The sequence below is a fragment of the Chelon labrosus genome (genome assembly GCF_963514085.1).
Source record: "Chelon labrosus genome assembly, chromosome: 6".
In the NCBI taxonomy this organism is placed as follows: Eukaryota; Metazoa; Chordata; class Actinopteri; order Mugiliformes; family Mugilidae; genus Chelon; species Chelon labrosus.
The window spans coordinates 15,255,119-15,271,507 of record NC_140342.1 but is presented as its reverse complement, the minus strand read 5'-3'; the positions used below and the strand labels follow the sequence as shown (position 1 = coordinate 15,271,507).

The window sequence follows — 16,389 nt, the reverse complement described above, 5'->3', positions numbered from 1 at the left end:
CAGAAAGCAAAAAAACAACAACTGTGCACCGACACCAACGGGTGTATTTTATGCCGTCTTCTTTTCTTTTCAATTAGGATCTGTACTATCAGTCCTACGCACAAGTCGGCGTCCTGTTTGCCTCCATCCCGAACTTTAATGATTTCTACATCGAGCTGGACGGCAACAACATGGGAGTGGAGTGCCTGAGACTGCTGAATGAGATCATAGCTGACTTTGATGAGGTGTGAGCAGGATCACATTTTTCTTTACTTAACATCTACTGCCGGGAGTTTGTCTTTGTAGTGTTCGGTTTGTGTTTGTGTATTGCAGCTCATGGATAAAGAGTGCTACAAAGACATAGAGAAGATCAAAACCATCGGAAGCACATACATGGCAGCTGTGGGACTCGTCCCCACCATCGGTACCAAGGTGGCCTTCCGTTTGTTTTCTTTGGTTTAAACACGAAGGATCATTTCATGCACAGACTAACTGCTTGGTGCGTTCCCCGTCCTCAGGCCAAAAAGTCAGTTTACGACCACCTGAGCACAATAGCAGACTACGCCATTGAAATGTTTGACGTTTTGGATGAAATCAACTATCAGTCGTACAACGAATTTGTCCTGAGAGTGGGTGAGTCCGCTCCTGCGTTAATAGTAGAGTTTGACCCCCGGTTCGATTTCAGCGTGACTCTGGGATTCTATTTTTGGTTCAAAACGTTTGTATCTTTGCGCAGGTATCAATGTGGGTCCAGTGGTTGCTGGCGTGATCGGAGCACGGCGACCTCAGTATGACATCTGGGGAAACACGGTCAATGTGGCCAGTCGCATGGACAGCACTGGAGTACCCGGAAAAATACAGGTACGCAAAAACACTTCAAGTTACAAATTACCCGGATGGCTTCCAGTCATAAGGAAGTGTTCAGCCAAAGACAATACTGTGTTTTTTGGGGAATGTTTATGTACTGTATAAAAAGTATTCTCTTTCTTTTAGAGTGAAAGAGTAACTGGCCAGCTGGCCCAGCTTTGTTCAAAGCTTTAAAATGTGTCTACTAAGCAACAATGTGGAAGAAAATTAGTCAATCCAAGTAGACGCCGGTGTTATAATGCCCAACTTTCAAAAATAAACATGTTTACAGTCTGGTACAAAATCTATTTTGGTCTTTATAGCTCATTTCTCCATTTATGACGAATGAAGAGATTGTTTAATATATAACTAAACTGGATAAGTTATATTTAGACGAGAGTTAGAGGCAGTGACAGTGTCAGAGACCACTCTGAGCTTCAAAACCACAGGTTTAAGAGACCGTCAGGGGTGGGTAGACACCACTTAATTGAACATCACCGTTCCTTTTGCCTCTTATTATCCAGGTGACTGAGGAGGTTTATCGGCTGCTGAACACCAACTACGACCTGGTCTGCCGCGGCAAGGTCAGCGTCAAAGGTAAAGGTGAGATGCTGACCTACTTCCTGGAAGGGAAGGTTCAAGGCGTGGGCACCGTGACCACTTCCTCCGTGATGCGTTCCGTCAGCCTGGCGCGCCGGATCCACTCCTGTGGCAAGACGAGCGTCCCGGCCAACCTGGGCAGCGTCTCCTCTGGTGCCAGCCTGACTGCTTATGCCAGCATGGGCAGCAACATTCAGATGAGCACTGCCAACAGCAGCAACAGCCCGGCGACATGCCTGCCCTCATCCTTCGTGCCCGCGGTGGGTGAGGAGGATGAGGAGGAGGACATAGAGATGACAAAGATTGAAATCGAGGCCGTGGCAGCTGTTGCAGATGTAGCGGTGTAGGAAGAAAGACTGTTATTTAAAATACAGCGAGAAAACCAAGGTTGGACGCCGAGAGGAGTCCGAGCTGTCCAGGTATTTTCTGTAAATCCCGAGCTACTGGCACAACCCAGGATATGCTCACTCAGGATACGAACCTCCTGAGATATGAAGTGATGTTTCGGACAATCATACTTGCTTTTAGAGATTTTTAACCGCTTGAAGAGACAGGTACCCGGAAATCCTCTTTTAACATCTCTATAACAGATGCTTAGATTTGTGGTTGTTCTTGGGTTCCCTCAGATCCAGGTATTACGTGCATCTTTGTTTTATATGTAGCACATACTCCATGTACCGGGGGGTGTGTGCGTCGATATCCAGAAACAGACTGATCGCGCTATGTTGCTTTTGCACTGTGTTTCTGATTATGCCAAGGATACATTGCATTATTTACGGCGTAAAAAAAAAAAAAAAACGGTGTTGTTTCTTTCCGGTGTGTGTAAGCATGCATGCGTGTACTCGTGAGTGTGTGTGTGTGTGTGCATGTGTGATCAAGAAAACGGCACAAAATCCTTTTTTTATACGCGACGCTCACTGGGTGAAATAGGCTTTTTATGATACATATTTACAGCTAATAGTGCATGACTTTATAAGAGTTGACAGCCATAGTGATGATACTCCTGAAGAAAGAAAACCAAAGTATTGAGTTATCCATACAGCTTGATTTTTGCTACTTGTATTGCCTCACCGTACGAGAGAAAGTGTTCCAGTATACCGCTCATATTTAGCATATGCGACTTTGTCCGTGTGTCACCCGCAGACCGAAAAACGGTCAAAGACGAAATAAGGTTTCCTGAATACCTGATGTTCAAAACTAGTGGCAGCTTTGACGGAGAAGAGTCAATAAAGGTCAATAGAAGGGCCAGAGGAAGGTGTGTGCTGCTATGGAAACTGCCAAACCTGGGCCAGTCACCAAGTATTAAAGAAGAACACAAAGAGGACCAACACATCCAAGTCATCCAAATGATTTAAAGATAGCAGTCATCCACACAGATGAGAGCACATACATACTACTGATGATGATGATAATAATAAGCACAAAACTTCCACAAATGCATGTCCTTTAGGCTACTGTAATGTACTGTATATTCAGACTTTATCTTGAAGCCTCAGAATCTTTGGTGCACCGTCCGGCTGCCGTCGCCCTTCAGGCATGCACCGTACATTTCTGCATTTCCTCAAGCTACACTTTTGAGTTGTCCTCAGACGTTAGAAGCTTTAGCAAACTCTCTCGGTTACAGTCTCAGAAATATATATATATATATATAGAGTATATGCTTATATCTTTATAGCCCGTATCTATATCAGCGCGTAGAACTTTCACTCGATCTGCAAAAGTGTAAATACATCATGTCTTTGCCTTACTCAATAAGCTTACAGTGATTGCAACCTGCCTTTTTAGATATATTCACTTTGATATGCAGATCGTACTTTTTTTGTAAATAGCCAAAAGCTGTAAACTATGTTGTATCTTGTACAGTGTAAAGTTGGGTTATTGAATATTTTGTAATAAAGACAATATTGGTGTATAAAATATTACATCAGTATGCGAGTCTGTGTGCAATAACTGTGTGCAGTGTTTGAGGTATAAAACAAGCCATGAACTGAAAGGTGATCTTTTTACTGAGGCGTGCATGAGAGTTTTCCAACCTGAAAGTAATATTTACACATTACCTCCAGCGTGGCAAATGATCACCAGGTAAAAAAAAAAAAAAAAAAAGCAACTTTTTATAGGTGGCTTTCCTTGTTAGTTCCACTCGATAGATTTTTATTCCTCACGCCTTATTTAATTGCTCATAAAGTCACAGTTTTCGCACTACGCAGCAAAATATGCGAGACAGCAGCTGGTTTATTGTGCTTCGCCGGCCCACGGCCCAGATGAGGGTGACCATGTCTCAAACTCTGAGCAGAGGCCAAAAACTGTTTTCCCAGCGCTGATGTCGAGTTGGTCGAGGTTCACTCAGTGTAACAGTTAAGTCAACAAACACCTGGCTTGCTCAACCGTAATGGATAGTACAGTACGGCAATAAATCATTTTTTCGACTCAGAATAAAATGAAACGAATTCTGCTCACGTATGAATCATTTGCCGTCCGCTGCAGCTGTTATACATATATATGTATATACCTCGATGGAGTTTTTATTTTAAAGAAAGGAGGCAAAAAGACGCGCGGCTGTTACCACCGCCACGGTCCTCTGACTCAGAGCTGGAGTTGACATTAAGCAATGAAGGAAAGCAAAGGTAAACGAGGGTGGGCAAATAACATGGAGTCATCAAGGCTAAAAAGGGTCAAAAGGAGTAAATTGGGTCATGGCATTCATGAAGAGTTACATTTACATTAGATTTTAGCAAACAAGAAAATGAAACTTTCATTGAGACATCACTTTTATTAGATCATTTCTAAGAAAGATTTGACTTGGTACACAGTTTAGGAATATATATGTCTACAGATATAGGTATAGTTATGGATACATAGATATATTGTAGACATAGATAGATATTAATGTATTTATCCCACTTTGGGATAAATCAAATAATTGATAGATAGATAGATAGATAGATAGATAGATAGATTTAATTTCAAAGTATGCAAAATGAACATTGTCACTATTCATTTTATAATTTGTACCAGATAACATGTTTATTTCCTGGATAAAAAAAAAAAGAAAGAAAAGAAAAATACAAACTCTAAACGCAGACTTTAATGATCCACAAGGGAAATTGCTTTGTCACAGTGGCTCAGTTGTACATAAAAAACATTCTTGAAAACCACAGGCAAAAAGAAAAATAAGATAACCATAAAATAAAATAAAATGAAATAGTATAAGCAAAAAATGTACCCTCTAAATCAGCAAATTTGCAGAATTAACCATAAAACTGGGTGACTAACAAGAGACACATTAAAAAAAAAGGTTAAAAATCAAACCAGTACACTCTCTGGTTGCATTCTGGTTTCCTTTCACACCTGTGCTTTCACTGCGGTGATGTGTCTGCCTTGGAAGAGTCTCTTGTTAAGTGCAAACACCTGATCTGAATAATCAGCTGATGAAAACGTGGCAACACTCACACCCAGAAAATGCAGGTTCTTCACCTGAGGAAAGCTCAGTTATCCGGCAGCTAAATGGACGCGCAGCAGCCAAATGTAAGTCTAAACGCCGCTACTGTTGTTCCACATACGTGATGTGTGTTTTAAAATTGCTCATTAAATTTTCGTTCCGCATGTCAAAATAAAATGAATGGAAATAATGACGGCACAGAGGCCACACCTGGAGACCATCCAGGAGGAGTCGGAGAAGGAAGATGAAACTGCAGGAAGCGAGACAGGAGAAGAAGAAGAGGAGGATTTCCCATTTCAAGTAGATGAAGAAACAGATGAGATGCTGGCAGAAGATGAGAGCGAAGATGAAGAAGAGGAGGAGGAGGATGCTCCTCTGAGGGTCCTGAGACCCGGGCGGGGGTCTTGTTCCATCAGCAAAGAGAATTTCACTCGAATGCAATCTAGTAACAATCACCTGGAAGAAATGGAGGATTCCTCTGTGTCGGGCGAGAGCGCACATGTGGAGGATCTGCGTGATGAAGCGTCGCCATCTGGGCAGCCCAAGTCAGGAAATGAGAAGAGGTTCAGTTTCAGGGAGCTGAGAATGAAGGTATTTGTAGTTACTATTGAGCACTTCACATTTCCATTAAAGATTTAAACAGTGCGTAGCTGAAACAAATCTGTTGTTTTAAGGTACCCAAGATACGCTGGCAAAGACAGCCTGAGCCTAAACCAGCAGTGCAGAAGAGGAAGAAAAAACACAAGATGAAGATACTGGGTGTGAGTATTCATGTGGAGCAAATATCTAATTAAAAATATGTATTACAGCATCCAGATTCTACTATAAAAAACTATTTCCCAGGACGAGCCTTTTCAGCAGTGGCTAGTGGACCTGATGATCAACATCGAAGAGGCAACAACCCATCAGCTGGTGGTGGAGTAGTAGTACACATCAACCCCAACGGAGACTTGCTGGCAACATTGATAGTGAATGTAGAACACGCTCATCACGGCTAACATGCCCAGCTTGGGGTTGGCACTGCTGGGGGGGTAAAGTCCACGTGTTGTATGTTTGTGTTGTTATACGTGAATAAACAAAAAGTACATTAGGTGCAATCAGAAAATTTGGTTTCCTAACAAGAGTTGTACAGTGAAGTAAGAGCTTTGTTTATTTTGTTGATAGTTCCTGTGCAGCAATCAATATGTACTTTTATTATGTCATCTCTAATTGTAATTTTTTTTGTGTGTGCCTCTACCACTAAACCCCAGCTGACTTTACAATTTCTATTTTATTTATTTTTTTTTAAATCCAGCCTGCAGTCAGTCTAGAATACAGTTTTAGAGTTGTTCAACTCGTCTCTCAGCCACTCTTCTGCACTTCTCTACTCCATTTAAAGGAGGTGGTTACCTATTCTGGGTACAACACGTGTTTAGCATTTAAATAGGATGTGGAATATTGGATACATGAAAACATAAAAAATATTTTGGAAGAATTTAGCACTCGTGCTTTGTCACCACACGCATTAAAGCAAAAACAAAAAGACACTTACAGTTCCCATGAAACAACTAGAGCATTGCTTTTTGTTTCCATATACATACAGTGATTTATATGCTTATTGTAAAAACAGCAAGCTAGGAGACTGCCCCCATCCCCTTAATAGCTCGAAAGGCTCCCGAGCACGCACCGAGAAAAAACCGAGAAAGCGTTTCATTAGCGCCCCTTAGTGCAGGATGAGTCATCAACATGAAAAAGAAACTTCCAAGGAAATGGCCAACTCTAAAATATCTTTAAAAACACATGCTTATGACGTTGTTGGGCCAGATAATATCATAAAGGTGACGACATAGGTAGCCAGACAAGTTAAATTAGGACAATAATATAGAATTTAATTTTATGCAGGAATTAAATACATTCTGCATTCACATTCAAGGTGCTATATTTTTTGACAGAAAAAGTACTTGTTATACTGAAGAGTCATATAATATATCCACGTATATACAATATATATATGTATACACCGATAAGCCATAACAGTATGACCACCTTCCTAATATTGTGCCACTCATCAGAGAATGGACACGGGCCTTCTGAGGGTGTCCTGTAGTGTCTGGCAACAGGATGTTGTTGGTGGGGGCCTTTGGGTCCTATGGGGTGAGGGGAGGGGCCTCTGTGGATCATCCCACAGATAATTGATCAGTTTGGGATCTAGTGAATTTGGAGGCCAGGTCAACACCTTGTGCTCTTCATGTTTTTTGAGTTGTTCCTAAACAGTTTTTTCATTGAATTGTCACAAGATGGTCAATGTTATAAAATACATTTATTTAATGTGTCAAATAATATTTTTTTTTTCTCTTAGCTGTAGCTGTAGTTTAATAAGGAGGTAGCAGAAAATGGAAGTGGTCAAGTAGAGTACTCTAAGACCATTTAAGGCCAATTCAAAATCAGCCACATCCTCTCTATCAAATATACGTACGGCTCATATGACCATCATTTTATTGTTTCTCATTATGCTGTAACTTCAGTTCTGTCTTCTGATGGAAACTTATGTTGTAATAACAAAAAAGTACTTAAGTAATCCTGGTCATTTAATTTGTTGGATCATTCATTTTAAGTTTGTTATTTTTAGTTATCCATGTGATTTTGCGAAGTGGTGTTTTAGACATCTGTCCTATTACCAAATGAAAAGCATGGGATCACGTACACCCAATAACGAGTACACAATGCGGGCGGTGCTGGTGTGTGTATCGCACATTAAGTCACGGGTTCTGGCATTTGCCACAGATAGTTATGACAAATACTACACCAAGGAAACAACCGCTTACTACTGTCTTCCTTCAGACAAACATGTTGTGACTCTAGCAGAGAAATCCATAATGTTAGGGTTATGCAATGCTGAAGGGGGACGATTCTTGTTTATCTGTCTGCCTGATAAGAGGAACCTTCACCAGCAAGTCAAAAGGGACAAATAGGATTTTAGTGTCAAAACAGCGTCAGCGCGCGCGATACGTTACTTCACAAGAGAAACGTCTAAGAAAACAAGACACGGCAGAGGCTTTACACTGACCAGCCATTATCTCAAAGCCTGTAGCTCCATGGGTTATCTGACATTAGTAGCTGTTGGTGTTATTCATTACTTGACTGAAATTATTCCTCAGACCACAGTGCTTTCATAACATCAAAGGTGAAGACAAAGATCAGTAATTTTTCCGTCCAAAAACAGGGTTGTTTTTGATGTGCAGCTACTTTCTAATGTCAATATTGACGACCAGACCTTGTGAACCTGGATCTACGCACGTCATGCGGGGTCATCCACCGTTCACAGCAGCTTCGTCAAAAATATTTTATATCTGTGGTCACTGTGTCAATCATTAACCCATGTGGAGGTCAGATCTCCGTACAAATACCGCCGGGTTCGGAGAAACATCTTTAGAAGAAAACCCACAGTCACATAGAGAAGGTTGAAGACACGAGTCCGAAAAGGCATTTTATCTGAAGACTGGAGATGCTTGGATTACACGAGAAGCTGATATTTGTTGTGGCCGTCTTAGCCTCGGTGAGGTCGTCCCCTGTGGTGGTTCCCGAGCCCATCCGCTGTGCTCCCTGCACGCAGCAGAAGTTGAACAACTGTCCCGCCATCCCGGCGGGCTGCAGGCAGGTGCTGAGGGAGCCCGGCTGTGGCTGCTGCATGGCCTGCGCTCTGGAGAGAGGGGCTTCCTGCGGGGTTCACACGGCCCCGTGCGGCGAGGGCCTCCGCTGCACTCCCAGGCCCGGCGAGGCCAGACCACTCCACGCTCTGACCAGAGGGCAGGGAGTGTGCACTGAAGACCAGGGTCAAGGTAATCTGTCATGGCTCTCTCTCTACTCTGTTTAATACGTGAAAACTTCACCTGAAACCTGGTTTCATTTCGTGCAACGTTGTTAACGTTTCAAAATCTCTACAGAGGAAGCTGACGGGGTCCCTGACCACAGCTCCCTGCACTACCTGCTGGGGCTTAACCTTCCCTTTGACCACGATACAGCCGAGGGCCAAGAGAGTCTCAAGGCCAAAGTCAATGCCATCCGCAACAAACTGGTACAACAGGTGAAAAAAACAAAACATTATTAATAAAAGATTCAAAGTAATTTACCACTCTTTCCACAAGAGGGAGCACTTGGCTCTGAGGGAGTGTGGATTTTATAGAGACAAATCTTGAGATTATGAAATGTTGCACTGACCATGTGCTGTATTTGTTTACACGTTTTTTTTGTTTTTTTTTTGCACAGGGTCCCTGTCACATTGAGCTGCACGCAGCACTGGACATGATAGCCAGCTCCCAGCAGAAACTAGGAGAGAAGTTCACCACTTTCTACCTCCCCAACTGTGACAAGCACGGCTTCTACAAGGCCAAGCAGGTGAGAATTCAGGAGACGGCCACGAAATAAAACTCATTCCGCCTCCCGATGGCGATTCATCTTGAGTTACTGGGTGATTTATTTGCGAGGGGTTACCATCTCCGTTTCTATTTCAGTGTGAGTCATCTCTGGTTGGACCGCCGGCCCGCTGCTGGTGTGTCTCTTCTTGGAATGGGAAGAGGCTTCCAGGATCGAGTGACCTGCTCGGTGACTCCGAGTGTCATCAAGAAGTCACTCATTGAAGGGGCGGACATATTTTTGCGCACACACACACACACACACAAAAAAAACACAATACGCAAACCTTTGGAGACACAAGTATTCATGTAATGTAACTTAACATTAGGTAAATGTATAGATCTATTGTAAAGTATTATTTCAGAGAGGGGACTTTCCTCTCATTTTATGGTGTATGTATCTCAAACTTATTTATTTACTACTTGTATATTCTTACTAGCATTAACCATTTTTTCATTTTTAGATGTTTTATATGTTTGCCCACCTTTTTCAGTTGTAAATAGGGCAACACTGTATACATTTGTGTTTCTGACTAAATAACTCCACCACATGTCCGCGTCTTTGCCAAAGCCCATTTCAGAGTCTTCGGGATGATTTTTTTCTATTTTTTTTTTTTTTCCGATTCATTCAAAACTGGAGCTGCTCGTGGCACGAAACAACACAGCCGCTCATTCATCCGACCTGTTGACATTGTCTGAATGTATCTCCATTGGCGTTTCCTCAATGGGTATCGGGAGGAAATACTTAAACCGCCACAAGTATGTGCGCGGCGGCCAAGCACAAACATATCATGGCTCATCCAAACCCGCTGTGGGGTTTGGGATGGGTCCTACAGCATTTGTCTACCTCTGCTAGTCTCTGCCAGTCCGTGGGTTGAACGGGGAGGTCGGGAGGGAGGATTTCTGAGGGGCTTCTTAGGGGATTTCTCGCATTAGGGAGTTTTATTTGACCTCTTTTAGCATCTACTCTAGTATTTATTATGAGCCACTGTTGATGTTTTTTCTTTGCTGTCGATTGTTGTTATTTGCCAGGAAGGCTGCTATTCCGTTAAAGGTTTTATTTGACCCTGTACATATTCTAATTCTGTGTATATGCATCCAATTAAAACATTATTTCACCAAGCTGGAGCCTGCTTTAATGAGTCGAAGATAGACAAAAAAAAATACAAAATTTGATTTTGTACTGCCTTTATTAAGTAAAAATAGACCTCTGAGGGTTGCATTTTACATGCAAACTGCATATTTACTAAAACCAAGTGCTGAAAAATATCACTGGCGACACAGAGATCAGAGATATCGGTTAGAGGCCTTTATCTCAAATATTGAGCTTATGCAAAGTGACAAAATGTAACAGTAATAACCACACTACAGATACAAACGTCCCTCTTTCTGGGGACTGACATCCAGGATAAAAAAAAAACAAAAAAAACCTAGCTTTATATGCATTGTAGTGTTTGAGCTGCACAGTTCCATCCAACTCCCCCGAGGAGCAGGAAGCAACCGGAAAAAAAACAAACAAGGGCTTCAAACCAATAGGAATTCGTAGTAAGGCACGGCATGCTTACTCGTTTAAAGACTTATTCATACATACATACATTTTATTGTCGTGACCACACAAAATATAATAAAAAAAAAAAAAAAAAAAAAATCACAAGCATACAACTGATTATCGAGCATGCACACGCAGGTAATGCCGTTTAATTGTGCGTAACTGAAGAGCACTCTCATCGCTGTCCGTGACGTGTCCCTGTGCTTTAGAAACAGAATCGGGCCGTCTCTAGTGAGGTGTGTCATCTCCCCCAAATGTGTCCGCGCCGAGACAGAGACAAACAGCTTATAGAAGAATCCATCCGTTGCATAAAAGTACAGAATGTACGGGGATGATTTTTTATTTTTTTTTTATTTTCCTCCCGGTAATCTTCCTCTGTTCCCCTCGCTCTGCCTCAGAAAAAAAAGGTCCCACAGGCAACAGATAGAAATAGCAAACATCCATATATCGGCTGAGCCATCTCTTGACCTCTCTTCCAATATCCTCAGTGTCTCCATTTGTTTACAATTCTTCTTGCTCACTCCCGGCCTCCCTCCCTCCCGTCCTGCTCCGCTCCTATTGGCTCTCGGAGTTGTAGTACTGGGCGTCTCCTCGCTCCTTCCCATCAAAACCTGGCAGGGGCTGCCCGTATTTGTCCACACACCAACAGAAGCCTCGCTTTCTGCCTTTGGATGGACGGCACTGAGAAGTCAGGGAACAAGGGACACGGTGAAGGGAGGGAAGACAAATGGGGGAGGTGGGACATCCGAATTTCGCAAATCCCGTTGAATATGCAGCATTATGGGTAACAGGCCACTTTAGTCAATGAAGTAGAACAGTGTAGTTAAGCGGCATTAATGGTTAGATTGTGCTGAGTCGACGCAGCCTTGGCTATCCAGCGCGCTGTGGTATTTTGAGCTGCTTTTATGGTCTACCTCCTGTTACACACACATATAGAGACCTTTAAGGTAAACAGAAACCTGGTAAAATATTTGCTTAGTCCCATTTGTGAACAACTGTGAACCAAGATCTATTTTCAGAAGCTGGTGGCCAGTACGAATCATCTGTTGCTGATTATACCCCACAGCTCCAAATTATGGGTACTACAAATGACTTACAGAGTCTGTGGAGCTACCCAAGGGCTGTTATTTTACTGCCAATTTTACTAAAGGTCAACCTCCACTCTAGTAAAACATGCAGCCATTCATTTGAAGGGCTGAAGCAACTGTACTGCAGCTCCACGGAGGAGCTCGAGCCGATCAGGAGGGACGACGTCTTTATTTATGTTTCAGACTGAGGTCCGACGCGGTGGAGGCTGAATCGGGTACGGCTCTCTAATGTGATCTGTCTTAATAAAAACGCTGCTACAGAAAGTATCACACTGCAAAACAAAAGCATCCCGCATTGTGCAATACGGAAACTTTTGCAACAATCAAAATCAGACAAAAACTGCATCCGCTCCAAGCATGAGACTTCACCAAGAAGTTTTTTTCTCTCCCCTAACAGGCATTTACTGTTAATAAGAGCTGTAATAAGACCCGTTCCTGCTTAAAATCACACAAGTGTCCAAGTTAAACTGACCGATGCCACTCCTTGAGCGCCTGAGGGCTGAGCGCCGTACACTCGGGCCCGTTCTACATAAACAAAGGCAATGAGGCTGGCGTTGCGAGGCAGGTTATGAGATGATTGCAGGTCAAGGAGAACACTTCCATTAAGCAGGAGGGACTGCTATGTAATAAGAAAAGCTGCCTCGGTGATGCAGTGGCGCGGGAGCTCTAAGTGCCTCCATATGAATGCGTCAGAACCACTCATTTATTACAACCCGATCGTGGGTGAACCATGCAAGCGTGGGGATGGCTGCAGCTCTATTTCTGTGTCTGCCTCTCAAAAGTCCAGCAATTATGGGGCGAGCACATGGGGTGCCGGCGGCCACCTTGACGTCTGTCTCCCTGGGAGGGTTCCCGTTAAACGGCCATCGTCCCAGCCGTCAACCCCACTGGGGTTTGGCCCCTGTGGTTCCCGTTTCCAGAGCCAGTGGCTAGGGTCTACCTCACTGGTGTGGTGGTGCAATGATGAGGCTCTAATAACTACCAATGAATACAGGAGGACAGCAACAAATCTGTAATTGGGCTGCAGGAGACCTACAGTTTCAGTCCCCAGACTTGAGCATTTAATTTTTTATTAACATAGCCTGTAAAATTGCAAATGCTGAGTTCCCGTTCCCCGCAGTTTAAAGGTGGAACCAAATTTGTGTGACCTCGTGAACCAATGAATAATGATGCAAACATCCGTATTTTAGCAAACATTCGCGCTATTTTTACCTGCTTTTTCTTATAGAAGCCCTTCTTGTCACAGTTTGGTATGCGGAAACCTCTGGGGTTGAGAATGTTGGTGATCTTGAGGCTGCTGAGAATGCTCTCGATCTCTCTTCGACAGGGACCCTACGAACGAGAGAGAAACACACATAGTCGGTTATCTTTTCTTTTCTTTTAACACGTGGAACTCTTTGAGCGCCCTGACCAAGCAAAGGGATTTTGATATTACTGCGAATAAACACTAGCTGACTCAGACTGCATCACACACCGCTTTCCTGTAATACCTAAACAATGGTGGCTGCAATATGAAAGAGGTGGCGGATGAGAAATGAATTCATCTGACTTTAGAAGCTTAACATTTTGCCAAAGCTGCTTAGAACTCTTACGCATTACACAAAGGATGGGGGGGGATAAAGTGAATTCAAACAGCTCGAAGATGGAGCCAAAAGGCTTGTCTCTGGTCCAAGTGCTCCAGTCACTAATCAGAGCAGCCAGTCAAAGCCCATTACTCGAGTGTGCTCACTTCTCTGGCCAAAGAGAAGATCAAAATAGCAGCAGGGCTTCCCAACAGGCACTCACACAGGCCAATCCATCATTCGCTGGCTCTCAGTACACCCGGCACGCGGACGCCTTGTGGCCAAACAACCGCCTGACCCAGGTCAGCCGCAGGGCCGTGGTACCCGCTTGCTGCCATGCCATTCTACTGCTCACAATCCCTGCCAACCGTCAGCGCCGCTACCCAAAGCATTTCATCACCCGCAGGGGGAAGAAAACACCAAAACACAGAGGAAGAGGAGAAAAACATTCCTCCAGTGTGCTCTGAAGACAGAAAAATATTGGTTGTGGTACTTACATATTCTGGCTCCTGTTTGGTCTCCAGAGAGAAGTTTTGCGGGTCTGTGATCAGTGGTCCTGGGAGATCCTCCATTTTAAAGCTCTGGGTTTTCTTCTGCTGCTCCCGCCTGAGGACCTCTGACTTGGCGGAGGGGAAGAAGGGGTGAAGGGGAGGCCGAAGTGGTCCGGTGGGCCTGTGGGTGCTGTACGAGGTTTGAAGACCCAACCCGGTGGAGTTACGCTCCTCGTCCTGAGTCTCAGCGTTCTCTGCTGAAGTTGGAAAACAGTGTTTGTTAAAAAATAAAAATAAAAAAAACAGAACAAAGATGGGCTTCCATTTAAAAGAATGTGTTTTTTCACACTTTATTCGGCAAGCCAAGGGTCATTTTGAGGGTCAGGGTCACTCAGTTTTTATAGCAGTTTCTGAGGTTACACATACACAAGATGACTTCCAGACCAAAACTCCATCTGTTTTTATATGGCTCCTTTCCTCTAAGTGTGCACACTAAATATTTCCACTATACTTGGAGTAGAACAGGAGTTAAAATCAATCATCCTGATCTGGAAATGAAGGTTCAAGTCAGGTATTCACAGAAAAAAACTCTCTCTGATAGAGTCTCCTCTCTTTTTCACTTGCTATTCACCGTCTCATCTTTCACCCTCATGTTCTCTGAATAAAAAGAATGAACTTTTGTGACTTTGAGCTGGATTTGTATTGTGCGTCATGGAAAAGTGTTGCTCATCAGTCATGAATCTCTACTGACTGTGCATTTTATTAGAAACATCTTCCCAAACTCGCGATACTTCTCCAGTTACTCATCTGCTTCTTATAAACCCCTCTAAAACTCTGCGCACAGTTACTGCACATCAGCGTGTGTTCCATCAGCTTAAGAACGGTGATAAAGACGAGGTATGGATTCAAGGTGCACGCAAGAAGAATTACCTGGGAGCTCGTTGACCGGAGGTGTTGGTCTGACGGTTAGTCGCTTGTTAGTCGCGTTTGCACAAATCCCGCGTCCCTCCAGCAGAGCCTGCAGAGGTTTCGTTTCGCCGGGCTGAGGTTGACAAGTCAGCCCGGAGCCACATCTCCCGGTGTACACGCCGCACGGCTGGCCGAAGCTCAGTGCGCAGGTCATGCAGCAGCCGCAGCCCGGTTCGCGGACTTTCTCGGCGCAGTCCTTGGGTAAAGGTTTGCACAAAAGCCGCGCTCCGACGTCACATGGTTCGCATTTGATGACCGGTCCGGTCGCACCTGACCTCCGCGTGAACGTTGCCAGGACGAAAGTCATGCAAAGTGCGCGAAAATAGGAATCCATCGTGTCATGTGTGAGAGGGTACGAAGAGAGGAAGCGCACTGTCCTGCTGTGGTGACTTTTCACTGGGCAGCTTCTCTCTCATTCACATAAAGCCAACGGACTAAGCATCTCAATATATAGACCCCAATGACTGTAGTCACACCCCCGAATAGCTTGTGGTGTGCTGATGAATTACCACGACTCCCGTTATCCCTTTGCAACAGAGCAACGCGCCGGAGGTTTTACGCACAAACACAATGGCATAAGCGTGGCTCTTTAAGTTTTATATTTAAAATAAATAAAAATGAAAACCCAAACAAGTAAACTTTTGTTTTTTCCATTTAGATTCGACGTCTTAATAATTAACTGATCCGGTTATTAAAGGCACACTCAAGAAAATAAACATTTTACCAATTTGCGAGATCCAAATCTATTGTATCAGGTCCAAGGAATTCACCTATGAGGAGGAGGGAATCCAAGCAGCTGCTCTGTGCGTATTCGTCCACAGGGGGCGCCAAAAGCGTTGCATCGAGAATTACACAACTTCCTCAACCTCCAACCTCAGTGCAGCTTCACTTTGCACTAATTCACTGACTCTCTACTCAGTTGTAATTTTGTGTTCTTGTTTGTTTTTAGTGTTGATGTCGTGAAAAAGCGTCTAATATCCCATAAGTATGTGTTTCCATGTGTGTTTGCACAAATGTACACCGATCAGGCATAACATTATGACCACCTTCCTAATAAGTTTCCCTTGTGCCTCCAAAACAGTACTGACTCATCAGAGAATGGACATGGGCCTTCTGAGGGTGTCTCCTGTGGTGTCTGGCAACAGAATGTAGTTAGTGGGGGCCTTTGGATCCTATGGGTTGAGGGGAGGGTCCTCTGTGGATCATCCCACAGATACTTGATCAGTTTGGGATCTAGTGGATTTCGAGGCCAGGTCAACACCTTGTACTGTTTTTCATGTTTTTTTTTGTTTTTTTTTAGTTGTTCCTTAACCGTTTTTGTGTGTGTGTCTGTGTCAGGCTGCATCCTGCTGGGGATGGCTGCTGCCATCAAGGAGTGTCATTGCTATGAGGTAGGGGGTGCCTGGTCTGGTCTAGGTGGGTGCTACGTGTCTAAGTAACATCCACATGAAAGAATGCCAGGTCCAAAAGTTTCC

The 16,389-nt window shown here is 43.8% G+C and overlaps 4 protein-coding genes across 5 annotated transcripts in view; 3 read left to right on the top strand and 1 right to left on the bottom strand.

Moving 5' to 3' along the window:
* LOC311489107 (adenylate cyclase type 1-like) overlaps positions 1 to 2,371 on the top strand; it is a gene marked incomplete at its 5' end in the record, with an annotated part of 32,836 nt that extends 30,465 nt beyond the window's left edge. The window contains 5 exons of the mRNA XM_084546049.1: positions 78 to 224; positions 313 to 411; positions 498 to 612; positions 716 to 840; positions 1,350 to 2,371. Coding sequence (XP_084402175.1) covers positions 78 to 224; positions 313 to 411; positions 498 to 612; positions 716 to 840; positions 1,350 to 1,772 — 909 coding nt within the window. The 3' untranslated portion in view covers positions 1,773 to 2,371. The remainder of the gene's footprint in view (positions 1 to 77; positions 225 to 312; positions 412 to 497; positions 613 to 715; positions 841 to 1,349) is intronic.
* A 2,521-nt stretch (positions 2,372 to 4,892) lies between these two features.
* On the top strand, positions 4,893 to 6,312 carry LOC311488831 (uncharacterized protein). Its single transcript, XM_084545682.1, has 4 exons — positions 4,893 to 4,950; positions 5,066 to 5,455; positions 5,539 to 5,625; positions 5,708 to 6,312. The coding sequence occupies exons 1-4, from the start codon at positions 4,930 to 4,932 to the stop codon at positions 5,786 to 5,788; spliced, it is 579 nt and encodes a 192-aa protein (XP_084401808.1). The 5' UTR covers positions 4,893 to 4,929; the 3' UTR covers positions 5,789 to 6,312.
* Positions 6,313 to 7,993: 1,681 nt separating this feature from the next.
* On the top strand, positions 7,994 to 9,480 carry LOC311490035 (insulin-like growth factor-binding protein 1; the record flags this gene model as incomplete). The annotated part of the gene is made up of 4 exons (XM_084547373.1): positions 7,994 to 8,682; positions 8,788 to 8,927; positions 9,110 to 9,238; positions 9,355 to 9,480. Exons 1-4 carry the CDS (start codon positions 8,349 to 8,351, stop codon positions 9,478 to 9,480), a joined length of 729 nt encoding a protein of 242 aa, XP_084403499.1. The 5' UTR covers positions 7,994 to 8,348.
* Positions 9,481 to 10,374: 894 nt separating this feature from the next.
* Positions 10,375 to 15,364, bottom strand: LOC311489934 (insulin-like growth factor-binding protein 3). 2 transcript variants are annotated; one of them, XM_084547248.1, is made up of 4 exons: positions 14,876 to 15,364; positions 13,952 to 14,202; positions 13,105 to 13,224; positions 10,375 to 11,485 (listed from the first exon to the last, which is right to left on the bottom strand). In XM_084547248.1, the coding sequence occupies exons 1-4, from the start codon at positions 15,246 to 15,248 to the stop codon at positions 11,360 to 11,362; spliced, it is 870 nt and encodes a 289-aa protein (XP_084403374.1). In that variant the 5' UTR covers positions 15,249 to 15,364; the 3' UTR covers positions 10,375 to 11,359. The 2 variants fall into 2 exon arrangements, with proteins under 2 accessions (XP_084403374.1, XP_084403373.1); XM_084547247.1 differs by lacking the exon at positions 10,375 to 11,485 and having other exon boundaries at positions 12,876 to 13,224.
* Positions 15,365 to 16,389: the final 1,025 nt, after the last annotated feature.

What these genes read in the sequence shown, in the direction of transcription:
- LOC311489934 (XM_084547247.1), bottom strand. Translation starts at nt 15,248, where the DNA reads ATGGATTCCTATTTTCGCGCACTTTGCATGACTTTCGTCCTGGCAACG. An exon ending in TCCGGTCAACGAGCTCCCAG is followed by an intron (nt 14,203 to 14,875) that starts GTAATTCTTCTT and finishes TTCCAACTTCAG; the next exon opens with CAGAGAACGCTGAGACTCAG. An exon ending in CCAAACAGGAGCCAGAATAT is followed by an intron (nt 13,225 to 13,951) that starts GTAAGTACCACA and finishes TCTCGTTCGTAG; the next exon opens with GGTCCCTGTCGAAGAGAGAT.
- LOC311488831 (XM_084545682.1), top strand. Translation starts at nt 4,930, where the DNA reads ATGGACGCGCAGCAGCCAAAT. An exon ending in TCAGGGAGCTGAGAATGAAG is followed by an intron (nt 5,456 to 5,538) that starts GTATTTGTAGTT and finishes TGTTGTTTTAAG; the next exon opens with GTACCCAAGATACGCTGGCA. An exon ending in ACAAGATGAAGATACTGGGT is followed by an intron (nt 5,626 to 5,707) that starts GTGAGTATTCAT and finishes ACTATTTCCCAG; the next exon opens with GACGAGCCTTTTCAGCAGTG.